At 33.2% G+C, this 27,408-nt stretch overlaps 2 protein-coding genes across 5 annotated transcripts in view; one reads left to right on the forward strand and one right to left on the reverse strand.

Annotated features, from left to right (window-relative positions):
- Positions 1-3,721: 3,721 nt before the first annotated feature.
- LOC105462719 (prostaglandin E2 receptor EP2 subtype) lies at positions 3,722-12,943 on the forward strand. Of its 4 annotated transcripts, none has more exons than XM_011709542.1 (8): positions 3,722-3,970; positions 4,642-4,843; positions 4,955-5,266; positions 6,066-6,305; positions 8,506-8,683; positions 8,922-9,166; positions 11,054-11,273; positions 11,667-12,943. In XM_011709542.1, exons 3-8 carry the CDS (start codon positions 5,069-5,071, stop codon positions 11,777-11,779), a joined length of 1,194 nt encoding a protein of 397 aa, XP_011707844.1. In that variant the 5' UTR covers positions 3,722-3,970; positions 4,642-4,843; positions 4,955-5,068; the 3' UTR covers positions 11,780-12,943. The 4 variants fall into 4 exon arrangements, with proteins under 4 accessions (XP_011707844.1, XP_011707845.1, XP_011707843.1 ...); XM_011709543.1 differs by having other exon boundaries at positions 4,699-4,843; XM_011709541.1 differs by lacking the exon at positions 4,642-4,843.
- Positions 12,786-27,408, reverse strand: part of LOC105462809 (rho guanine nucleotide exchange factor 10-like protein) — a 44,462-nt gene continuing 29,839 nt past the window's right edge. The window contains exons 11-27 of the mRNA XM_011709659.1: positions 26,248-26,325; positions 25,320-25,424; positions 24,256-24,372; positions 23,242-23,528; positions 22,409-22,546; positions 21,707-21,801; positions 21,413-21,635; positions 20,880-20,971; positions 20,013-20,280; positions 19,793-19,900; positions 19,126-19,365; positions 18,933-19,000; positions 18,444-18,770; positions 17,892-18,062; positions 17,129-17,412; positions 16,713-16,737; positions 12,786-16,457 (exon numbers count right to left, since the gene is read on the reverse strand). Coding sequence (XP_011707961.1) covers positions 17,150-17,412; positions 17,892-18,062; positions 18,444-18,770; positions 18,933-19,000; positions 19,126-19,365; positions 19,793-19,900; positions 20,013-20,280; positions 20,880-20,971; positions 21,413-21,635; positions 21,707-21,801; positions 22,409-22,546; positions 23,242-23,528; positions 24,256-24,372; positions 25,320-25,424; positions 26,248-26,325 — 2,580 coding nt within the window. The 3' untranslated portion in view covers positions 12,786-16,457; positions 16,713-16,737; positions 17,129-17,149. The remainder of the gene's footprint in view (positions 16,458-16,712; positions 16,738-17,128; positions 17,413-17,891; positions 18,063-18,443; positions 18,771-18,932; positions 19,001-19,125; positions 19,366-19,792; positions 19,901-20,012; positions 20,281-20,879; positions 20,972-21,412; positions 21,636-21,706; positions 21,802-22,408; positions 22,547-23,241; positions 23,529-24,255; positions 24,373-25,319; positions 25,425-26,247; positions 26,326-27,408) is intronic.

Genomic DNA, 27,408 nt, shown 5'->3' on the forward strand with positions numbered 1-27,408 from the left:
CATCTATAAGAATCTTCTCCCCCCAAATCTGTAAAGAATTTATTGCGAAAAATATCACCCCTGCTCCCGAAACGAAACGCTTCCCGGCTGGAAGCAGGGGTGATATTTTTCGCAATAAATTCTTTACGGATTTGGGGAGAGAAGATTCCTATAGATGCTTATTATCAAAATGCTTAGCATCGAAAATATGAAATTGTTGAACAATTTAATTATTTTGATTCGTTACAGTAAATTCTGGCCTTATGTCAGAGCTGTGTTTTAAGACCGACAGTTTATGCGGCGCACAGTTGATATATGTGACTTAATATCTACATATACTCCGTTCACAGCAAGAGCATACCCAACATCGATGAAAATTTTTCTGTGTCATTACATATGTCCCCTCCCCAAAACGCTTGAAGGGCATTATGCACTCCCCACAATCCTGTCCGTACGCGCAGAGACAGGTATGCTCTTGCATCTATCGGAAAAATCCAGTCAATGTGGAACCTATGTTTATGATCGAAATATGCTTCCTGATCCGATCCTCAAAATGCTTTCGAAGATCGTACCTGGCCTCTATTGTTCTCTACCTGAATTGATTTACCGATTTTGGCGGAGCATCCATTGTCAGACCAAACAATGCAAATACAATTTTTATGCCAACGACCTTTTAGTCTGCACGTCTAGCTAAAACATCTAAAAGAAGCGATAGACAGGGTCAATGAGGACATAGGCAAATAGAGAGATGGACTCTCTAACTTCTAATTGTTTCAAGCTCAATCCTAAGAAGATGATTGCGATAATCTTCACTTATACGGCACTTCTAAATACTTAAGCAGTATTGTTGAGAATTTACCTCCTTTATATATACATGCCAAGCCGATTCAATACTGTGACTCTGTGAATTATCTGAGTATCATATTATAAGAATTTTGAGATCTGGACAAATCAGAGAAACGATATCAAGAATTAATGCTGCTCTTGATTAGCTAAATTATGTAAACAATTATTGCCATTTTCGTTTTTCTTTGTATTTAATCATCTTATTTAATTTTACTTTTTTTTTAATCATATGTGTCTGTTATTTTATATGTAATTGTAGTATTGCGATGTGCGCTTTAGGGGACATTGTCTCAGAGCGCCCAATAAATACTGAATCAATTAATCAATCAATCTTTTTTATTCGTAAAGCTACGTTGACACACAGTTGACTAAAAACTTCGATGCTTAGTATTTTTAAATTCAGTCTCTGTAACGCATAGCTATTGAATCAACGAATTAGCTTGAAACTGATATTTTAAAGTCTCACTAGTTTTTCTATAAGAAAAAATCTTTTCACGCAAACAACATTTATCAGGGAATCCTTTAATCGATTTAAATTTAATCCAATAAAGTTTAACTTTGATTGTGTTATATCAATGGAAAAACAAATATTATTTTGCCAGATTGTAAATTAAGTTGTGCATTATAATTCGAATGATTGTTATGCAAGAATGGCGTCGATCGCAACTGCATTATTTAAATTAAATTCTTCGTTAGCTTCAGTATCGACCATTGTATGTTTATGGCTCACCATGTAAAGATAAACCTTCATTTTAAGCAGCACATCCTGACTCGCGAGAATACAGATGATTCGTTCGCGCTGTTGACACATGCGTCACAACAAATTGTTAACAATTGTATAAAAAAAAAATATAGCAATATAATTAAAAAATTACAGCCTATAAAAATATTTATATTTTTTCGCAACAAATAATTCTTAGTATTTAATTGCGTCACAAATGGGGGATTTTATTAGATGCCGATAAGCATCAATATTTATTAAATTGATTATCAATTTAATAACGTTAATAATAATTCAGTTCTGTTTCAAATAATAGGCTGCGTTGAATCTGAAAGTAACGGCGTGCAATTTGTTGAAACTAGAAACTATATATATAAAATATATATAAATATATACATATATATTGTTTATATTTTTTGTTATTATTTTTTATTTTTTAAAAACGATTTATTTTTTTTTGTAAAATTTAATAATTATACTTACTACATATTTAACGATTTTTAATAAAAGTCTTATGTTAAGAATCTTTTATTTTGTTTTAAATCAATGTTTTATTCTAACTTGTAATTCGTTTTATTTTTTCATACATATCTTTTTCTGGATTATATTAAGAAATTGTAATATAGAAAAAAAACAATTAATTAGAAATAAATACTAATCGTTGCAGATAAAAGTACGCTAATTGTAAGGCATATCATTAATTTTTCTTATCAAAAAATTAATTATACTGAAGAAGTTGAAATCTTTGTGGCAACATCGATAAATCGGTCAACTCTTCATATAAATGATACTGTTTATACTGGCTCTTACTGGCATGATATTTTCATAAACTGAGAAATTTCGTGTAATATGCGTATTTAGTTCATAATCACTTTACGAATAGCATAGAGATAACATAATGACCTATGTTTCGACAATATGTCGAAGGTTATCTGTATATCCTTGGTAATCTCAAAAATTTAGCAAGTATAAGTAGTGTAATAATAACTAATAAGATAATAAAAGTAACAAACTTACAAATCAGATTGATGTTACGAGAAAAAATAAAAATTTTTTAAATTTAATTGATAAATAAATACAAATATAAATAGAAAAATGTTTAATAATCTTCAGATTTTTAGATTGTAGATAATTACTGATTTTGAAATGGTTTAATTTTTGTCTAATTATGAACTATAAACACTTTTTAAATACTTATATTTTCAGTAAAACATTTTGTTCAACATTCATCATTTTTCAATCAATAGACATAATCATTGATAAATAAAATATTGTAGATTAGCTGTAAATGCACACATTTTAATAAAATAAATATAATTCGTTTTTTTTTAATGTAATCTTTCTTTAATTAATTTAATGTAATCTTTCTGTATAACGAGATGATAATTGTATGCAGTTGACTTGCGATCTTCATGTATTTATTCGTTGGACTATTTAGAGCACATTTTGCCAAAAAATTCTTCTATCAATAATCAAACAAATTAATTCTTGACTGATGATCGAAACTATTATAGATAAATTTCTATCGTTGCCACAATCGTTGGATCGCATCCAGATCTTAACAAATCCGTGCAAAGTTTATTGTCATTCCTTGGTGGGAACACGTTTCATTGTGTCTTACATTCTTGAAGGAGACAAGGCATTCATTTAGAGTTTAGCGCGTTATCGTTTCCGTGCTTGAAATTATTTATTGACCAGTGCGCCGTCTTGTATACAAAAAAGTACGTGCAACATGCATTATTCATAATTATCCGCTGCCAACGAATTTGCGCGAGATACCGAGGCAAACTATTTACGCTCATGTGAATGACTTTAATACACATCTTCTTACTATAATAATATCGATCAATCGAAAATATAAAATTAAAGTATTGCATCACAAACAATCTTCGATTAAATATTCATGTATTCTAGAACTTATTAAAATTAAAACAATATATTATGTATATACGTAAATATGTATATATGTATATATAAAAATTTTCTGAAAGTAATCTAATTGAATTGAGTACTTTTATCTAACGTTTGCGTCAGCGATGTTTTTGATAAATTTTATGAATGATGGATGACTTCTCGACGATTAATTCTGAGGACCAGCTCCGCGCAGGCGCCATTGCGGTCAAGCCGGCTTAGGGAGTAAACAAAATTGAATCCTGCGCATGGTTCTGATCAGTCAAGCGGTGACTCTACTCGTTGAAAGAATCTCTCTCGATACCCCCTCGTATCTATTTTCGATCGAAAGATTCGCAGGTTCGCGTCGTCGATTGTTGACTCTCCAGAATTTCCTGCGACGAGAAGAACGCGACGGGTGATCGGCATTGCTTACGATGCGAAAATCGGATTGAAAACCTGAATAATAGACAAGAATTCAGTCAAAATTGTGCGGGACTATCGCCTTGAAGGATTTCATAATGGCGAATGATTGTAAGAGCTTCGAAGATTGAATTATGGAGAGACAATTGTATCCCTAAATTTTCTCCGCATTAAAATCCATATTAAAGTAAATTCAAAGAATAATAAAATGTCAAAAAATTTAAAATTTTTGATAATAACTATTTCACAAAATAGACTGTCTTCTTTGTTTAGCACTACTGTTTGAAATTTTTACGGCATAAACATTCCACTGTTATCAAATTAAACCACTAAAAATAATTTTATTAAATATATTAAATATTTCGTAATCTTTATTTTTAGATTGTTTTAATGATTTTGCGATTAATAAACTTTAGAATCTCTCCATCTGTGTGTTTTATAATTCTTTATTATTCAAAACCAGTTTTACTAGTTGTATTTATAATTTAGAGCTTTCTCAATTTTAAATTTATTTTATTTTAATATTTTTGCTTCTCAATTAATTATCTTTATTATTGTTTTCAAATTCCGGTTTTTCCATCTTTTGCAATTAGTCACCTTTACAAACTTATTCACAGAAAATCTTGTAGAGTATCTTGTTGTTATCATTATCATTTTCCCTGAGATTGCATATTGCAAAATATTGTATTACGTATATGCAATAATTATTTATGCAAATAGCAAGAATTGAATACATTTTTAAAAATGTATTCAATTCTTGCTTTAAAAATGTATTTGCAAAGACAAAAGTGCAACGGACTGAGATAGCGTAACGTAAAGCGCTTGCATTCCTATGACAGGAAGAGCGTCCATCCATCTTTTGTGGATATATTCTGCTGATCTGAATTAAACTCTGAAAGAAAAAAAAAAATATATCAAGTGATCGAAATATAATCGATGCTAATATTTCAAACTGAATGAAAAACGAATGCCCTTCGGAGGAAAGTGAGAATTAAAATTTGTTTTAAAGAGAATTGACGTTTACATCAGATATAATTGACGTGAATGAATCAGACGAAGAGTTGTAAGGTCAAGCCATTGCGATTGTATTTCCAGATACTTCACTTCATTAGATTAAAACTTTACGTCACATTGAGATAAGTTCTTCGACGAAGTTGAGGAAACAAACGATAGGTGAAATTAAAAATCCTCAAATTCACATTTGCAATCATGTTTGTGAATAATTGGGAGAACGACACCTTGTCAACACCTGCGTTTAATAAGACGACGATGATGACCAATGTAATGACAAGTGATACACGGAACAGACATGTGACTTTCGCGTCTCAGTTTGTGTTAACCCTCGTCTATACAACCGGTGTTATTGGTAACGTGTCCGCCCTAGTCATACTTTTTCATCGGGACAAGGTAATTCACGGAAAAATAAAATTATTTATCACATTAATTAATTTTTGTAACATATTGTAATAATATATTAGAACAACTGTTACGCTAATAAAGTAAATGTCAATCAGAAATATATCATTACATACGTACTACAGCACATAAATATATTATTACAATATTATTTATTGTGTTGATTATTGAAGTGCTTTTGGAAAATAGTATATTTACGTTTAACATATTTTTGTTAAAGCTTTTTAGTTATAGATTAAATAAAGATCTTAAAAATACATTGCAGATAAATAAAATATTTTTGAAGAATAATATGCGATTTAAATTCAAGATTAAATTCAAGAAATATTACGCAGAAAATGTAAAAACGCTCTCTAATTGATTAGAAAATAAACAGTCGTAAGATAATCGTTTGGTAATTGATTGTTTGACTATTGACGTATTAAGTACGACGATTGACCTAACTTATTTCCGTCGACAGGAAGTTAAACCTTTCCTTAGAGCGTTTCTTAAAGCGATCCTTTTCTTGTAAAAAAGTTCATTATAAAAAATTAGACTAAATATATTTTAATAAATAAATAAATAATATTAGAGTTATATAAATAATATTAGAATAGTCGAATATTTTAATAACATATAACAGTAATTTGTTATAAGAAATATATCTCTATATGTATATAATAATAGATCTATTTCTACTACGTAATAATAGAAATATGTTTTTGTCAAATTAATATTGTTTTAGCGAAAAATTTGTTACTTTCATAACAATAAAAAATAATAGAGTGTTCCTATACTTGTTTCATTTCAGAGAAGAAACCGCAAGCATTTGCTGATGCTGCGTTGTTTGGCAACCAACGACCTCGTGGCGTTATTGGGGATGTTGGTGCAGATGTATGTTACAATTTATGCTGGCAATGTAACATCCACAAGAGTATTTTGTTCTCTGCGGGTTGTCTGGCGACTTTTTGGTCTCTTCAGCGGCTGCGTCGCCATCGTCATGGCAGTGGAGAGATGGCTAGCTTTGACTAGACCCTTTGTTTATCAACAAGTAAGTCTATAAGTTTAAGATAATATCGTAAACGCTGCCATTACGAATTGCAGATAATTATTTATAGGGAAGAGAAATTAATTTTTTATTTTTTTTTGTGCGATCTAAATAAAGAAAATAGAGAAGTTGATTTTGTGTGATCTACTGGAAAAATGAATTTATTTTTAATGAGACGAATAAAAAAACAATGCGTGCGCGCACTAAGCGTGTTGCCAAAGTAAATCGCATGTTATGATTCACGACATGATCTCGCTTAATACGGACGAGCTAATGCGCGTGAGGAAATTTATTCACGTGCGCCATAGAGGCACTCCAAAGCTGCGACGCTTATAGAACGACCGTATTTCACGTTAAAGATGAAATAAAGAGAGGGAGAACGACTGATCAATGAGCTAGGAACCTATTTTTGCGTGAATTATCACTGCATGTGGATACAGGAGGGTACTTAAGGCTCCTGAAATGCCGTTTCCACAAATTAATAAATTCGAATAATTTCACGGTCGCTAATTAAGAAGGTATCGATCGCAATGCGATAGAAGCTGACGTCAATTTACACAGCGTGATCATCTTCGCAGTACTCCACGATTGCAAGTAATTGGAGATGATTACTGCTACTGTGTTACGTCGCACTTCATCAAATATTGTTTTTCTCAAGAAAAAACCCTTCCGAGAGTTTGAGATATTCTCAGAAATGTTATTAATGCGATAATTTGCAACCCACCCATTGTTTACATTTTTTCATCAACACACGACGATTAATAAAAAATTTATAAATGCATGATTAAAAGTCTGATATTATATGTACATTTTAAAAAAGAAATTAATGAAACAAGTCATATTTTTAATTGCGATATAATACTTTCGAATTCTATGATATCGCTTTATACACAAATCGCGTACATAAAACTGACGTAAAAAGCTGCAGACGATGAATCGATAGACTTATCAGGCGTCAAGCGTCAACTCGATTTCTGGTTAATCTTAAACGCGATTTGGGACGAGTATTGTTTTTACTGATTTTAAAAGTAGACGATTATCCTTGACAATTCTGCGTAAAGATTTTGCGCAGAATGATGCTCTCAAAATGCTCTGAATGACGCAGTTCGCAAAGCAACACAATAAAAAACACTTGATATTTGTGTTAGAAACGGTTCACTCAAATCTTTGTTAAAATTTTGCGTTGACATTTGTAACACATTCGAGTATTAATTTTAACATAATGTTATTTATATATCTTGTGTTAAATTAATATTCAACATTTCTTATTGTCAAAATAAGCCTTCAATTTATGAATAAGTAAAAAAATAAAAATAATATGTTTTAAAACGTAAATTCTAACATAAACGAATAAAATACGTATTAATTTAACATATCATAAATATTAATTTTATTGAAAAAATATGCTTCCACAATTTGTTTAGAAAGTGTGTCAGTGTAACATTTTTTGTGTTAATTTTTAAATATAATATTTGTGTTATTTTCTAACATATTCATCATGCATTCTTTGTTGACGTTGTAAAATGTCGTCAAAAATATTGAAATGATGGCAAATAATGTCAGCTTGCCACCTGGGGTAAACCATTTTTACAAACTTTGTCTTCTATTATATGGTTTATTGTTAGATGTTTGCGCTTAGTGACTTTCTCCTTCTGCAGGTGACTTTCAAAAAGGGCAGGAAAAAAGAAACCACAGAAAACGCGAATATTGGGAAGTAAACAGCTTCCCTTATTTTTTGGAAAAATTCTAATTATATAATTAATCATATTCCATAATTTAAGTTTATATTATTGAAACAGAAAATTCGTAATATGTAGAATATTTGACACTCAATATTAGTGAATTGAACTAATTATTAATTGTAATAATATATAAATTGGTAACAGCATATTTTATTCATAAAGAATTGCATGTAATTTAAAAAATATATTTATTATACAAAAAATATAAAATTATTTCTTCCGATTCAAATTTACGAATAGAACAGAAATTAATAAAAGTTTATAAATGAATTTGTACATAAAAACTACTAATTTTTGCTGTTTTCTCTTTTTTGTTATTAATCTATAATGGCCAAATAAATTGCGCTATATTGGCTTTTCTCGATTTCTTCAATTTGTAGTTATCGCAATTTCAACAAGGAATCGATATCCGCATCATCGTGTCTCGATATCTTAATGGATGACACGCATGTATCTTTCAGCAGGTGACGTATCCGGTAATTGTGCGTTGTATGTTGGCACTTTGGTTGGTCGCATTGGCGTTGACCAGCCTCCCTGTTATGGGCTTCGGTTTGTATTATAAAGGCAGTCAATGCATACGATATAGAGAAGCCACCGAGCCGAGCGATATCGCTTATGCTTATGTATGGTTCATTTCCGGTGAGTAGATCATGAGCAGATAATAAAAAGAGAGAATTACTGATAGTTAAAAAAATATAATATTATTTACTTGATAGATTTTTTCTTTTGTTAATTAGAATATAAACACATACATCAACATTTATATAATAATTGCTATTAATATAATTGTAATTACGTTTTTAATTTTACAAAAAAATTTTAATTGTAAAAACTATTTTTAGATTACTGAATATTCTAATTTTCTTTTTAATTATAGGTACTCTTTTATGTTTGTCAATTGTCTGGTGCAACTTGGCGGTTTCTAGGGCTTTGAGTAAATTAAGTCGTCGCACTGTTGCTCTTAGGAGAATCTCCAAAGCTTCATCGAGAACAAAACCATTGTTGACCATAACCGGGCCACCCCATCGACCGGAAATGGTTGCTACGACCGAAGAAAGAGCATTCGCAAGGCTTATGGCTGTATTATCAATATCATTCGTTATCTGCTGGATGCCACACATGGTAAGTTTTTTGATTTAATTTATAATTATATAGTTGATTACAATTTTGTGAAAAATAATAATTAAATATAAATAATAAATAAATGTAAAAAATAAAATTATAATTTATAGTAAGATAATAAATTGTAGAAAATAATATTTTCCTAAAAGAAGTTAATAAAAGAAAGAATGTAATAAAATAATAAAAACTTTTTTCTTATGACGTATTTTCCTGTTTTTTATCATTTTTTTTCATGTTTTTAGAAAAAACATGAATATATTAGTACATCTAACAATTAATATACCTTTCCATTTTATCAATTATTATCTATTGTCAAACTCTAACAGATAGAAGAAAAAGTAATATAGAAAATGGATTGATCTATATAGTATCGAATTACGAATGAAATGTTATGATTCTATAAAAGATGATTTTTTAATTTTCTTCTTGTGCAGTTAAAGGAAATATCTCATATTGTTAGTTAGAAATCTTCTTTTTCTTCTGTTATATGCTTCTATTATATTTTAATATAAAGTTTTTTCATTATTCGTCGCTGTAGGTATAGCATGACTTTGTGATATTTTTGTGAAAAAGCCATTCTAATTTTGATAGTTTTGTAACGGGACTTAATAGTGTTCACGTGAAGAAAATTACTTTTCTAACAAACCGATTTTTATGCTTCTATGCCGTGTTTTTCCGATAATCCGATGATATATTGAAGTTTATTTGAATGACAATATAACCAGTAGGTCCATTCTAGTCGGCGCCTGTAATTTTTGCGTCGAGATCACATTCGTCATGTTAGAAACACTTAAAAAATGCAAGACCGAATAGAGAAAGTAGTATCTCATAAGTATAATAAAACGGATGAATAATAATACAAATTCAATACAGTGAAATTAATAAATTCAATGTGTGAGTCGAATAAAACATTTTAAATGGTAACAATTATATGTAAAAATGATCACTAAAGAAAATATCTGATGAAACTGCTTATAAATTGTCTGCACATATTTATGTATATACGTTCCTGTCGTCTTGCATTTTATTAAATTCAGCCCAAAACAAAAGTTGTGCGACGATATACCTGCGCGAACTATAACATGCACTTTTCGCGGAACCTACTGATTATACTGTAATTTGAATTATTTTATGGAAAAGTATTTGTCACAGGTAAAAAAAAATGTTTTTGATAGAAAGATACTTAAAAATAAAATTATGAAATAATTACGGAACATATATTATTGCTACAATTTAAAATTATAAATAATGATAACAAGAATAAGAAAAAAAGAAGAAATAGGAGCAAATAATATAATCATTAATAATAAATAATGTTAAGAGTTTATAATTAATACTAAAAAAATACTCTTATGCACGATAAATAGTTGAATTATATTTTTAAACAAATTGTTTGACTTACAACAAGCATCTTCTTGCCGGAAACGATAATCATTATTATTTATTACATATAACCGGTAACAGAAATATCGCGCGCTTCCGTTAAAAGCGAAGGTCGACAAGGATAAATGATCAATATTTGAGAATAGTTTCACGTACAAGCAATTGAGACATCCGCGAGCCAATATTCTGATCGTCTCTGAATTGATTTCATCCTGTTGACGGGTTTGCTATGTAACGGAAAATTTTACACGCAGAAAATTAATTCGCAAAATAAATAGATGTAATAAATAAATAATTTATTTCTACGATTAAATTGAAGAAGTTATATTATATATATAGGTCATCTATTTTATTTATAAAAATTTTTGTAAAGGAAAAGATTTGATAACGAATGCCTCTCTCTGCCCTTAAAAAGATTTTTCTTTGTATAACATCCATAATCGAATCAATTTTTTATTAGTTTTTTTTGTTAAATTATTAAATTTCGTTAATTTTATTCTCTAGATTTCTATTCCATTGGCTCAATTCGCGATGCAGTTACCTGAAACGGCGCGGAAATGGATTCGACACTTCTACATCATAGCCGATATACTCTTGTGCGTTCACTTTACCCTGGATCCATACATTTACGTAATTTTACGAATGCCCCGGCCGAGATTCCGACTGTTGAAGCCCCTCTGTAAGATCTGCTGGCCGGATCGAAGTCGCTCCAATTCCTTTACAGGTGAGACAATACACGAACGTCGCTACGGGTAATAGCATAGACTGCAAAATTTTTATCAAGAAGCGATTCTATTTTCAACAGATAATTCAACCAATAGTGTTTACGTGATTTGCATACAAAATATTTTAGTCGATGTTTTCTGTTACATCTGTACGTTCATGATCATCCATTTTATTGATATTGAGATTAATAGATAGTATTGAGATTAATGTTTGAAAGTGTTGCATATCCTTTATTTATGTAATAGCTTATTATTAACTTTACTAAGCCATCTTGGTAAAAAATAAAATAATTAAATATAACAAATATATAAAATAAAGTCGGAAAAATAAAATTATAGTTGTTAATAAGAGACAAGGCAAAATTGAAAACGAACATGATTTTACGCAACAGGTACGACGGATCATCAATGTAGCAGCGGTGATCCACCCACACCGAACACCGAGGCACCCTCGACCCCTGTCAGCGAAGAGCACGTGTCTCATCTGGCTACAGCATCGCTCTGAGAGCGGCCTATGCGAATGATCTTCCTGAAGCGACTGAAAAATCATGATGTAATCAGATGTAAACGTTCGAATCGTTTCGAGACTGGAAGACATTCGCCCAGCTTTTGATTGACTCCGTTCATTTGCACACAAGGCAAATGAAAGTGACGTTGACTTTCATTTCGTACAGGAAATCAAAATTCGACTTAAAGATTAATCAAAGAAGAAAATTGTAATTTGTAGATAACTAATATGATGTACTGGAATACGTTTATTTTAAAGTGTAAAATTCTAGTCAGCAACGAGAGCGCGAGAATGAATGACGGAATACAATTAATTATCTCGCGAATAATCAAAGTGTAAATGTAACCAATGGTGACAACAATTTTTCCAACATTAAAAATTCAAACTATAGGATGTGGATGTAAATGGCAATATCCTACAAATGGATATATTTTTTAAAAAGATAGTATAGTTTACAAGATATATAAAGTATGTACGTTCTTACATTTAAATTTAGTTTAGAGTATAAAATAAAAAGATAGTTTTTTTAAACATTTATGACGGGGGGCTGGGCACGCATTGCACTTTTCAGCCGATTTTCGAGTGCCGCTGTTCCTCTTACCTCACCGTTTCGAAGCGGTGACTTGGATTGCCGTGCGAAGGGGTGAGGTAAGGGAAACAGCGGCGCTTGAAAATCGGCTGAAAAGTGCAATGCATGCCGAGTCCTGATTTATGTCAATCAAGTATATTTGAAATATTGTTCAGCCTTGAACAATGTATATACCATAAAAGAAAAATTTATTCTACATACCTTAGTAATGAGAGAGAGAATGAAAGTGTGAATAGCTAGCGGCAGAGCGATGTTTGGAAGGTTTTTTTTCTCTCCTCCTGGGTGATCTTTCAAGTTGGGCTCTCTCTTCTCTTATCTTCTCCGGGTGAATCAATCCTTCCAGGTGTCATAATTTATACTACATATATTCCGTGTTGTGTGTGTGCAATTGCAACCTAGAGCGTAGTCGGTATATATTTGTAAACGACTTTATTTTAAACGAATATCAAGTTATTTGTACATAATATCATACATACATATGTTAATGTATTTTGCGTACGCGCCGAGCAATGTCGCGTATAGCGTTTGCGCGGGCGTTTAACAATTCTTTCAAATAAACGTTAATCCGAAATTACCTAGATCACGACTCACCTTCCGTTCTCCAGGACAGACATACGCCCACAAATATTCTCGTGTACAAAAAAAAAACCCAAGAATAGGACGCATACACTTCGCACTCTCTGTGCAGAATCTTAAATATCGTCACGTCGCGCTAATCGATACATTGTAATGAAAGTGCAGCGAGGCGCAGCGTGAGATAAATCAAGGATCGAATGAAATTATACGCATATGTACTATAAGTACAATCACGTCGGCAGGATGACTCACCATTAACCACCGACTATGTCGAAAATAATTTAAGTTACTCATCGTCGAAATGTCGAGTTATTCGAAAGAAATATACACATCTCAAATGCAAGTTTAATTAAAATTTGTATACATTTTGCGTATATGCAGAATGTAACATTCGCTTGTAGAGATGATTGTGATTGCGCTAATATAAGTGTATATTGTAATTTATTTGAAACTGCATATAAGAGAAGAAATAAATATTCGCATAAATATAATAAACTAAGCTAAAACATTATATACATTAAAACTATGATTTGCAGTGAGATGTAATTGCTTTTAATCAAGAACATTTTTTGTTTCATTTAATTTTCAAAATCGATATATTGAAAAGAATAATGTTTTTCAATATAGTGCTTTGATAATTTAAATTATAGTTAGAAACACAATTATTATATATTTTTTCTCACTTTCCGCGATGTTTGTTACGTTCTGCATATTTTGAAGCTCGATTATTCCTTGGAGACCGAAATTACACTCAATTTTTCTTACCATTCATATCATTCATAAACGTACAAGTATATATATTTTTGTTTGTATTAAGTTCACAAAAAATTTATATATAATTTCATAATATCTTTCTTACAAAATATCGTTTTTATGCAATAAATAAGTGCATTCAAAATTCTAGTTTTAACATTACAATGGCATATTTACATTAAATAGAATTGGCGAATAGCAGAATGGAAAGACTGTGTAATTGCATAAAAAACGATCATAAAAATACCATTTTTTTAATCTAAAAAAATCTGTTTATTTTAAATGTAATGAAATAATAATAAAAACCAAAATTGTGTTATGTAATAACAATTTTACGTTTAACACAATATCTGCAATAGCGATTTTACTCAATTTATAGATCTGTTGTACTCTTCTCACTTGAATCATAATCAAATCATTGTATAAGTCACTGCGTTCACAGGAAATCAGAATAATTATTTGGCCGTTGCATTAATCGCGTTTTTATGACAACAAAGGATGTCAAAAAACACTAATGACTACATACAATAGGATTTTGGTTAGTCTCGTATACAGTTACTTCCAGATTCATTATCAATTAATTATTGTCAAGTATTGTATGTTTAATAAACAGTTAATTATTTAAATCATTTGCCAAAATAGCAGTGCATTTAAACGCTTTCACAATTAATAATTTATAATTATAAATTGTCGCGTGATTTATTATTATTATTATATGAGCCTCAGGTTCATCAAATCCATCTTGAATGAATTATGATTTTAAATTATTTTATTATTCAGCACGATATTGATTGCAAAGTACGAAGAATATAAACGACCAAATTCATAAAGCAGTGATGCGCGATCCTTTTTTAAAATTTCTTGAATTATTAATTTCATATTTTTCTCATTATAAATTGTGTGATAATTATTAAACAATTAAAAAAATAGACAAGTAATTATATCCAAAAGGAAGTTGTTAATTAAAGACTCTTTGTTATCAAAGATTCTGCAATTCAATATAATTTTGTTTAATCAAATATTAGAAGCCAATTTTTGAAAATACAATCGCCTTTAAACATCTATCACAGTTTGTAGAATTTATAACAGATTTCCAATATTGGAATAATCATTTTCCTATAAATAGCACATAAAGAAAAGAAAGAGGCGTACATACATGATGGCAATCTCGTGACAGAATAATTATTGGCACTTCTATTGGCTTGCAATTGTAAATTTGTTTTTTTATACCGACTTGTAGTTTTAATTAGAAGATAATGAAGTCCACATGTACGCACATACATACATACACCTTCATACGCGCGCGGAGAAAATACAAACAATTACCTCTAATACGCGAAACCTTCAAATTTCTCTTTATTCCCCCGTCTTCTTCAAATAAATAAATCCGTCTATTTTGAACCTCTACGCACTTGATGTACACAAACTCGATAGACTCTTAAACAATTAACACGAACACATCGAGTTACATTATACCACGTACTGGAAATAACAAAGTACTTTCGCAGTCGACGAACATGGAGCAAAATTCTCCTCTTTTTTTCTCTTTTTTTTTCTTTTTGACACTTTTAGTATTTGTAAGAAATATAGATCTCTGTTAATTGATTGTAGGCCAGACTTGATACATGTACATACACATATATAAGCTTGATTTAACGTCCAGGTACTGTGTCCCATCGATTTTTCAACATCGATAGTTTTTACCTAATCATAATCTGGTCTAAAATGGAAGATCTGTTTTATTTAGTTACACTTTCTACATTTTTCGATAATTTTTTCCTAATAGTCTTCTTTTTAAAATTTTGATTATATGTTTTTGTCTTATTTTAAACGTGTAAAATATTAGAAAGTGTAACTAAAAGAAAACACACGGATCAAATCCGAATGACACAAACATCTAAAAAGTATCCGTAAAGACACTTAAAAGAGGTTTCATTCTTATAGGTCTCGTAGACATTCTTATAAAAATCTTACGGATGTTTTTTGGATCTGCTATATTGTTTTGAAATATGTTGGCTTAATGTATGAACCACGTGTTTTCGAGACAATGTCTTCATGTATATAACGAATATACATCGACATCGAGAATCACAACAAGGATCAGATCCTACCATTTCCAACATAAAATTCGATCCCGCGATTCGTCTGACATTAAATGATTTACCAAGAGAACGCTCAATCCACAGAGAAATGAACTGTTTAGAATGCATATAGATTTCGCAAATATCAATTCAACAATTTACAAGGAAAAATACTTCAAACGTTTCAACTCTATATATCACATAACTGTGTGTTATTTATACATTAATATTTTAATGTTTTAACACATATTTTAATTTCAGATATACATATATTCGAGAAAGTAAGAAAACATCTACGGTCATCGAGCACTCGTGTTGTTTGGTAAACCATTTTACATCAGACCGACGTGACTGATCATGGTCAGAAATAGCAGATCCACTAGAAATTGCACAACGATGATGGAGTCAGGTCTACGTGACCGTCCTCGATTGGTCGGACTACCGCGCGAGCTGCAGTCGATACTTCCTTACGTCTTGAGAGTAGTGCAGCTCCCGCATCTTGCCCTTGATCCACTTAGTTAACACCAGCCAGAGAACCCTTCCGCGTTCCCATAAAAACCCGGCGCGCGTCCTAATCGGCCACGAACAGACGGCGACGACGTCCGTCTACGTGCTGCGCGTACAACAACGATTCCCACGGCGTGTCATGCCGATTCTTGTTTATCGCAACCCTTGCCTGCAATGCAGATTATCCCCGTCAGATTGTCTTCTCCTACAATTTGTCTACGGTGTCTATGTACATAGATCCATCCAGCATGCTCAATCAAGATCTTTCTGAGGCAAGTTTAACCCACCGACAAATTTATTTAAGATTCGTAATTAAAATAACGAACGTATAAGGTAACAAATCATATAAATGTTTAAATGCTACCAAAATATAGAGATTGAATTTTATATATGCTTAAATTTTGATAAAATAAAGCATACTTACATACTATCAAGAAGTAAAGTGGTTACTGCATCATCCCGAATGTTGTTCAGCATGATGAAAAATTTTATTTAGCATACGATTTCAATACAACGTTTAAGAACAACTTCTAATGTGCAGTAGCCAATTAACTAAGCCGAAAAGCATTAAAACTATCTTGATAAAAAAAAAAAATATTCTTTATACATATTTTTTCAAATAAGTAATAAATTTTCTGCAAAAAAGATAGAATAGTTTTGCTTCATGTTTCTCTATGATGCTAATATTCATTCGCTTTTCTTTCATTTGTACACATAATAGAAATGTAAAGAAACGTATAATTAATGTATCATAGATATTTGATAATTGTGATGATTTATTTTACAAGTTTATCTATATTTTCAATTAAATTTCTCAATGGAATCTGTTGCGTTTTTTACCTGGGGTCGTGTTACATCGTATCACACTTTCCACAGCAGTAGATGATTCGTGGAGTCCTCGCGACCAGCCTGCAGCTCAGCGGAAGCTTGAGGTCCGCGGAAATCCTCGTAACCGTCACCGCCGGATATCACCAGGAGTTTGGCGCGATTGATGTTGTTCTGTTGCGTTTTATTCGACTTCAATGAATAACGATTCACCTTCGGGCGAGGTTCTGGTTTCGAGGGATGTGGTGTTTCCACACAGGTGAGAAAACGCACATGTCCTGTGTGTCCGTGAGGAATTCCTGTGCAATACATTACAATTTTACTGTTTGATTTGATAAAGACTTTTTCGGACGTGAATCTAATAGTGATCTTAGAGTTTAGTACGAATATAGAGAGACAGCATATAGATTTCAATCTCTAAAACTTTTAGCCATATAATTTTAATAAAATTTATTAAAAATAATTTCTCGTGTAGTTTGTTTGCGAAACACTTTTATAACGCCGATTTATTTTCTATTTTACGTATGCCAAGATACAAACATATAAATATGCGACTGATAAAATTTCATATATAAACATATATTCACGCAATGATGCACGTATGCATATATGTATTTTAACGCGATGAAAAAAAAAACTTGACATTGATCGATCGCTCCTGTATCCTTCCACGTGAACGGAGATCGCGCGCGATTTGGGGTGTCGGCCAGCTTTCTAATTATATCGCGGGGCAATAATAACGGCGACACAGGCGATAGAATATGACGTCAATACGCACCAGTCACGATCGGCGGCTGCGACATCCTCTGAGTGGATGGCTTTATATGGGGAATTGGCACGGTGAGCAGCACGCCGGCGCTCGTGCCGATCCAAAGCAACTCGTTGCAAGCCAATAGTGCGGTGACCCTGAGACACGCGGCCTTGTGCTGCCGAATTATGTCATCGCAACCTGCAACAAGTTTAATGCTTCCGTTAAAATAAGTGCCGAATTTTATTCCTCGTTAGAGACTCGTTTCCACAATTAATCAAATTCAGACGTGCGATTTATTTCAATTTAAAAGACAAATATATAACACCTAATTTATTTTAATATCTAATATTAAATATTTAAAGTTTTAAATTAAATTACTTATAATTTATATAAAAGTCAAAGTTCTAATTTCAATTAGATAAGGTAATTTTAAATTAATAAGAAGTTCACGAAATGCTAAATAAATTTGAGATCTATTTAAAGTTTCAAAATTATTTTAAATTACCTTTTTTATATTATTTCTTTAAATTTTTCTACTAACTTAACCGGGTATCCGATTATTCAAGATTTGAAACTTACTGGCAAGCATCTTGGTAACAGCTGGCGCGATGTTGATATCAGCTAGGCACTCGTATGTACCGGAATGGAAAAGCCTCAGCACAGCGCTATTGTGTAAGGAAATCCAAACGCTTAAACCTCCAGAGTTCGCCATACATGAAACGGCGCGGCTCGTGTCGCTGCTCACGGTAAACGTGTGTTCGATATCCAGAGTGTGGGTATTCAGAACTTTAATACTGTTGTGACACCCGCACCAGAGTTTCCCGGAGACAGACAGCATTTTGGTCACCGGTGATGCTACCGTCCCGACGGACACCGTCGTTGGATCCTGAGTGTTCCATCCACCAGCTAGAAATAAAAAAAAAAAGAAGAAAAGTAAGAGCCAAGTAAAACGAAGGAGAATAAAATTTAATCTTGCTCAAAGAGTATTTTATCAATTTATTAATTATTTATTTTTATTAAGTATTTTATATTAATTAACAAAAAATACTGTCAAAAATCGACACGTACTATGGTCCCGAACGTAAACGGTGATGTCCCCGTTGGCAAGAGAGACAAACACCTTGTTATCCAAGTATCTGAAATCACGAAGCAGTATTGCGAGAGTTTAGAACATACAAATCGTCGAAAAGAGGTAGGAATAGAAATAGAAATGATATATTCCTATTCTTCTGCAATAATAAAATAGATCGGAATTGCTTACATGATGCAATGCACGCTGCTGCCGTGCTGGATCTTGACTTTGTTTTTCTTAATCCGAATGTTGTCGTTGCAGTTATACACATGGATACAACCGTCCTCGGTTCCCAACCACATCGTGGGCTGATTCGTATCCTCCTCCGTGGTAGTATTGTCGATACTTGATACGTCGCCGCTCAGCGTCACGCTGCCCGTGTCTGCGTTTGGAATGTCGTCCGAGTCCGAATCGTCGGAGCTCGAGCTACTGCAAAATGCCCGAGCAAAGAAAAATAACAAATAGATATTAAGCGGCATTGAATTAAGTAAACGAAATGTTCTTGCGTATATTCTATTCTTCGCGATCTTCTATTTAAAATCCCAACGATTACTCTGATCTTGGGTAAATTTCATGATACCATTTTTCACTTTGGTTTAGTAATTAATTAATACTCAATTTAAACAAATATAATTAATTAATGAAAAGCATGAGATGTGTATTAGTGAATAAATTAGCATTTCGGATATTTATCGATATTTATTACTCAACCCGATGAATGAGAAATAACGTGGGCAATTATTAATATTTGCCATTATCAATAAATCATATATCTAATTATAAATCGCTTAATACTGCCAAGCCTCGAATATCATTATTTACGCGTCAGCCGCGATTGCCGCGGGTGAAATATTACCTGTCTAACTGTATGTTACCGCCGCTGGCATCCACGTCTTGCACCGATATGCTTATACCGCTCTTGCTGTTAACGAATGGACTGTTGTTCGACGTGCACGAGTTTGAACTGAAAAAAAAAATCACATTTAAAACCATGTTCCATTTCCCGCCCGCTATTCAATTACATCACGTCGCAATTAATGTCACGCTCATTTACATCGTCTGCCTGTCGATCTTACCCAGGCGTGCAAGCGGGTATTCCAGCGACGCAGAGTATCCTAGCGTTACAAACTCCGTTGCACGACGTTACTTGCGGCGGTTCCGGGCTCAGGCTTAGCACGCATACCTGACCGACGTAACCGTCGCTGTTGCAGACCCAGACGTCCTTCGATCCCTGCCCGTTCGCCAATGTCGGCGCCGCGCAAGTAAACTGTAGGCCCGCTCGCGTTTTTCTGATGGGCAGAGGCCCCACAAATTCAGGACACGGTCTCCTGTCGGCCGATAGCGCTGCACAGGAAATAAAAACTTGAAATTTTCTTGAAAATTTATTTTTAATTGATTAAAAGAGGAAAATAAATTATATATAATAGATTTAAAAATTGAAGATTTATATGTGAATATATCTTATACGTATGTCTATGCTTCAACCATCTACAAGTATTATAAAAATTATAAAATATTTTGAATTTAATTTAATGTGTATTGGTACAAGATTTTATTAATTAAAACGTTATATGTGTTTATTAAATCGCAATTTTTCGCACCTCTGCATTTATTAAAATTCATTACCTTTTATTTAAAATTTAATTTAATAAATATTGCTTTTGTATAAAAGTTTTAAAGAGACAATTGCAACTGATTGTGATTAAATTGCGATTAAATTATTCATCTATTTGTAAAATATTCAATATATCTATATATCTTCGATATATGTATATATATTTTTTTATATATACATATGTTGGTATTACTCTGTCAAGTTTTATTACATCGAATGATGTAATAAAAAGGAAGTTATTTTTAGAACACGTATTAATATCAAAAAATCACTTTATCAATACTTTTCAAACATGGAATACGCGAAATGAAAAAGTAACATTACACACCGAGCTTCTGTTTGGCTTCATTGAAACTCTCCTCCCAGCTCGCACGCTTGTCCGGCTTCGCGAACATGACGGATATGTTCTCGATTCCGGCTCTGCAAACAAAGTACACAGGTGTAATGTGAGTCACGTTGCAACTGCGATCGAATCATCATAATTTAGGGATCCAATGTTGAGCACGTGTGACAAAAACGTGATCGAAAACAATGTCTGAGAACGATCAAAGGATTTCATGATATTAATCTTACAAAATTAGATGACTCTTTTTCATATCTCATCAATAAATTTACTTATCGCTTATCCATTTCCTGGTTTCATCTATGTATAAATTATATAATAAAGATATAAACATTATAAATTTATATGTTTTCTATAACAAGAAATTACTGTTTGTAAAGATTGTACTTTTGCTTTGGTACATGCAGCAAAAATTAAGACTCGAGTCGTAATCGCTACATCAATATATTTTTTATCAAGATTGATAAGCTTTTCACTATATATTTATCTTGCTTAATTTTCAAGAGACAAAAGCTTACTGAGTATTGAGTGTAAGTTCCAAGCAGGCCAACTGCGAATGCGCCGCGTTTCTTTCGGCCAATTGCCGTTGGGCTTGACTCAGCATATCCTTGATAAGGTCTTCCAACTGCTGCTTGGCACCATGCAAAGTCGCGGCGAGCTCCTGCAGCTGAGTCAACTTTGTGCAGTCTTCTCGGAGATAGTCCACTTCGCGCGCCATTCGCCTTAAATTCTCGTCTTTGGCTGGAAACAGAATTGGGATTATCTCCAGTCCGAACAACGAATAATATACAAAATCGGTGTCTCTACGATACCTTTCATCACTTCGAGATCATCCAGTGAGATTCGCATCAGCATTTTGTACTTGTTCGCGTCAAGCAGACCGACCAGACTGTTCGGACACGTGCTTCTACGAATTTTTATTTTTTTTTTGTATTCATATCGTTGTAATAATTTTCTATTAAAAACTGTATTTATCTTTATGTATTAAAACGTAAAAATATATATAATACATGATGTTAGTATAGATCATTTATATTAAATCACATAATATTATATAATATTATATAATCATATTATATAATCATATAATATTATATAATATTATATTAAATCATATAATACATTATGATAATATGATTCATATTAAAGTGTTGCAACGCAATATGCAGAATTACAGAGCAATTATTTTACTATTCAGACAATAGCTAGAAAATACTGCTTTTAAATTAATTTCATTTACTTGTATTACATTTAGTGCTTAAAATAATTACAGGCATTAGAAAATACATAAAAATTATTTTAAGAAAATTTCAAATATAAATATTTGTGATAATGCGAGAATATTTCTACATTTTATGTACTAAACTCTTTCTACTAAAACGCGAGATAAAATAAATTCGATTAAAATAAATTCGATTTAGATAAATTTAAACAAAATTTATTTTGTCTCATCATTAGATAGATTTAGCAATTTCTTTTTTATATTAAAGTATATTTCAGATATTTTTGCTTACGTTGACGGTTTTCTTATGGTGCCGCTTCTGCGCTTGATGCTGGTGATGACGAGGAGATCGGAGAACAAAAATAAAGCCCGTTCCTTCCGTGTGCCCTGATTCGACACTATGGTGACCAGATCGTGTCGGACGAAAGCTCTACGGGAGAGAAAGCGGACAACGTGTCACACGATGAATTCGATGAATCTTTTTGTCGTGTCGTGGCCAGTTTCCGCTACAGCACGCATCATTATCGGTAATCAATACTCCGATTCCGATGGCTAAATAAGTCCAGCGGAAAAACTATGTAACGCGTATGAGACGATTGGCATAGATTGAAAAGCATGCGAAGTGGGACGACGTTTCTGTCGCAGCAATAGTCGATAATTTATTGGAAAATGTTATTCAAAACGAAGCAGTAGAAGCAGTATGCATTTTTTTAATTATTTGCATTTCTAGTAATCATTAATTCTCTCTTAAACGACTATTATAAAATATTTATGTTACAATAGTATACAATAATTTTGATATTTATTTAAATATTAAAATATCGTTGTCATGAATTGTCAGTATAACAATTACAATTGTTATTATTATAACTTGACCTTATAAAAAATTGTCGCTTATATGTTTAATTTAAAAAAGTCTTTAGGTATCTTAACTCTAATCTTTACTCTGGTTCGCAAATTGAGCAATTAATTTATCGTCCGTATTTAACTATCCACTCTTTTGTTTTCCCGCACTCTTCAGCGAAATTAAGTTTCAACATTTGCCGTCGACGTCAGATGAGAAAACGATTGGGAATTATCTTTCCATCGTGATAATTCGCACTCCGCTGGCCGTTATTTTGTTACCTGTCGTTCGTCACGATGCCGGCGAGACCTTCGACGAGAGCCTGGACTTCCCTCAGCGTCGTCTGCTGCTGTTCCCATTCGAGCGACTCCCTTTCCGTGCAGTTGATCTTCACGACCAGCTCGTGCACTTCCTTCTGCGCGGCCTGCAGCAGCTCGTAATCGGGATGCGTCGGATCCGTGTGCTTTAGCAACCTCTGGATCAACAATTCGTACCGCGGGATCTTCTGCACGGGTTTGATCAGCAGCTGGTCCAGCCCCAGTTTACCCTTGTGCTCGCGTTCCATTGTCTAATCATAACAAAAAGTGATCTACTCTCTGGGAACTTTTCGTATTTTGTAATTTATCTGAAGTACCGCGGGTTGGTGAAATTAACTTCCGCATAAAATTTAGACAGCTAACAGTAAACGATAATAGTTGTCATATAATCATCCATATAATGATCCAATTGAAATCTTGTAAAATTATACGAAGAACTTTATTTATTTATTTATTTTTAATAAAATTGTAAATTGTTTTGAAGAGGCTCTTTGAAGAAATATATATAACACACGTTATATGTCATTATAAGGTCATGAATCTAAAGAAGAACTCAGCGAAACCGCTGATCTTTACGTGTTCTATTACAAGATCAGCAACAATAATACAATGACAATACATTTAAGCTTTAATGTTTAAAGGATTAAACCGATATTCGTATTCCCTGAGATGCAAGTTGCCAAGTGTGTCGAAGATGCGCCCAGTTTCATGGGAATCTAAGCGGTAAGTAGGCGACGGTGACGCCGGCAATCAAGTAACAAGTTAATTATATCGATAAAATTGCGAAAGGTCAGGTTTGATCGCGACGCTTTAAGAAGCGACGTGGAATGAAAAAGTTTCGTATTTAATAATAACCGTCGCGTTGTGAAGAGAGGAATATATATGTATGTGTATGTGTGAGTGTGTGTGTGTTTCTGTGTGTGTATATATGTATGTATATATGTATATGAGTCGCAACGGATAGAATGTGCAGCGTACCTCGAGAAATCGTGCGAAGGCCGGCTTCGCTTGGCACGTTGTTTTTATCGCCTTCCTCGCAGACTTCCAATTGTCCAGAAACAGGGTGTATGTCTCCAGCACCACCGGCTTCGTGAACTACAAAGCCACGAGCTCTTTATATCTTTACATATTGATGAAAATATATGTCATGCACGAAAGGCAATTCTCTAAAAATATTATTTGAAAGAAAGTATTCAACATTATTCAATCGTTAAGTTCGTTAAGTTAAGGATTACAAAAATACTTGACTCAAAGTTTATGTAAAATAAACGTCATCTAAATATAGATTCATATTCGCAATATTCAATTTTTCAATTAAATATATTTTACTATTTTATCTAAAATACTTGACTCAAATTATTTTGCAATGTACGTGCTGAAAAAGATTTACTTCATAAAAATGTAGTGTGGCACATTCCTAGTTTATTTTTAAATAATCGATAAAAAGCTTAAATTCATTTCTGAAATAACACACTCAAATGACGGAGCGCGCAAATTTGCGGATGATGAGAACTTGTTAAACTTTACCCCCTTTCAATTGAATAGTAAATTTGGGGTTGGCGCTGTCAAAATTTGTTCTGTCTGTAATATCAATCGCGCACCGAATTCCAATACGCCAGAATTAATTCGCGGCGGACAAAGCCGAAGCGGGAACGAATTTCGTCTCACGTTGTACGAGTATCTTACCTTTTAGAGAAAATCCTGAAATATCACGGCATTGCGAAACAACCGCTGTAAATTTTGTTCGTTACATGATGAACGAAAAAAAAGAATGCAAAAAAAAAGAACGCAAATAAATGTGTTTCCGAAGATAAAAATATTCCGTGTTTATGTAAGGAGCGGTGTGACCGCGTCGGTCGTCGGTCGATTTATTAATGTAGACCGAACAGAAGAATTCACTCGCCGCGAATTAACTGTATCTGTCGATTCTGCTGGCGTCCCCCGGAGTCTTAACGACGAAGGAAAACGGACACTGTTGCGCGTGTAATTTATTACGTGTCCGGCCGGAGATATTTGCGAACCTAGTAACAATGTGAACTCACCACATCGAGGAAGACGTCGCCGATCGTCTGCTTGAGTTCCCAGGTGTCCAGTCGCCTACGCAACTCCTCCAAGAATACCTCGTGATGACTGAGAAGCGCAGGAATCTAAAATGCGCAAGTATTTCCATTCGACAACTTTATCTTTGATTGATCGACGCACAATCAAATAATACTTTAAACGAGGGATCACGCCGGAAATCAGAATTAAATCGATTAAAACGCGATGCACCGAAGCTAACAGGGGGTTAAAAATTTATTATTAAACATTTTCGCTACAAATACATAAATATGATTTATATTAAAAAGTAAAAGATAAAAATAGCAAGAGCAGAGCTCTCAGTTCTCAATTCAGCTTTGTACTGCTATTGAACTTCATAAAAAATCCTTTTAAGATTTTTTATCTCTTTAATGAGTATCATATAATAAGTGCACTCTTTATACCCTAACTATTATTTTAATAATATTTTATATTATAATAGTATTATATAAATATCATTAATATTCAATGAATTAAATATTAAATACGTTAATAATAATAAATTATTAATCTCCTCTACTGTTCGAAGCAATTCATAAAACAATTAATTGCTGCTCCGAACAAAGAATTAAGCGGAGTGTTCTACAGTTCGATCGTGTTTTCCATCCGAGCGGGATCGATCAACTTTGCGGTTAGATGTTGCTCTTAAATCTTGAGTCGGTCGGAAGATCGTAAAGCCCTCCTCCGCCTATATACAACTCGACGCGGCATTTAAAATATAACCCCGCGAAGAGAGAGGAGTTCCTCGGTTCCGCAGAACTTCCCGGATGTTGAATTACAGCCCGCCGACGAGGCATGAATTTATGCGCACGGAATAAGTGCGACGTATACACCTTTGACGACGAAAATATGAAAATAGACCCGTTTATGTATCTGCAGTATCACACTCACTTGATAAAATATCTCGTCGACTGTTCCAGCATCTACCAGACCGGCATTCTCGGGGCTTTTCAGGGGCTGTAAGTATTTCTGAAACATAATCAAAGACATTGTGTTTGTGATACTTTTTCCAAACGTGGCAATTGCCTTTTTATCTATTAAATTCTTTATTATAAAAATGTATAAAGATTATAAAGAGAAAAAGAGTTCTCTGCCGAGTCTTTCGCAATCGACAGTACTGTTACTTTTAAATAAGCAAAGAAATTTTTATATTAAATTGTCTGCAATCACTGTTCGCAAGCGGAACAGAATTCCTAATAATAATTTTCATTTAGCTTTGCCATTCCTTAAGCTTAAGAAGATCTACATTAGTGCTCGCACGCGCATTAAGGCGGACCTTCGGGCTCAATTTCGCGTCCTTCATGCCAAAGGAGACCCCGTGAACTTTAGACGCTAGAATTTCAATGCCGCGCGAGTCGAGAAATGAATTCAATTCAATTAACGCCAACGCGCTGATACCGTAATCCACCGGGGCAAAAAATATATCCCGCGGTTTATTTGTACGCTCCTGATAGCTCCCTTCCTATTATTTTTCTAGGTCGCGTCGGACGACGTGAAAAATGCGAGGGCCCCCCTTCGTCGTCGGTCCCAAGGCCGCCGTTAAATAATCAGTAAACGTGCCGACAACGGTTCCCGTTGTGCGGCAGCCGCGTTGTTTATAAAATATGACAATCAAGCCGGCCGTACGCGCCGTTACGGTGACGCTTAAATTCCGCGGGTGTAAAACAGCGGGTTAACCGCTGGTTAAAAATCGCCTCGGCTGAGAGAATTTCGAAGAAACCAGCACGCCCTAATTTGGAAGCGTAAACTGTAGAACGCGTCCTGCGTTTAATCCTATGCGGCCGAATGTGACCAGATGACCCAGTGCGATTGCAATCTCAAATTATTATTGTTACACATATATTCTCTGCCCGTTTTTAATAATGAATATATGTTCAGCTGTAGTTTAACTTTGATTAAATTTGATTCCCTTCACGGAGAAAGTAATTTGTTCAACGTGCATAATTATGCATTAATGAATGTAAATTAAATTAAAATAAATTCATAACACACACACACACACACACACACACACATACGCACATAGAGAGTATATATATATATATATATATA

Source organism: Wasmannia auropunctata, unplaced genomic scaffold (assembly GCF_000956235.1).
Source record: "Wasmannia auropunctata unplaced genomic scaffold, wasmannia.A_1.0 LD336095.1, whole genome shotgun sequence".
NCBI classification, from domain to species: domain Eukaryota; kingdom Metazoa; phylum Arthropoda; class Insecta; order Hymenoptera; family Formicidae; genus Wasmannia; species Wasmannia auropunctata.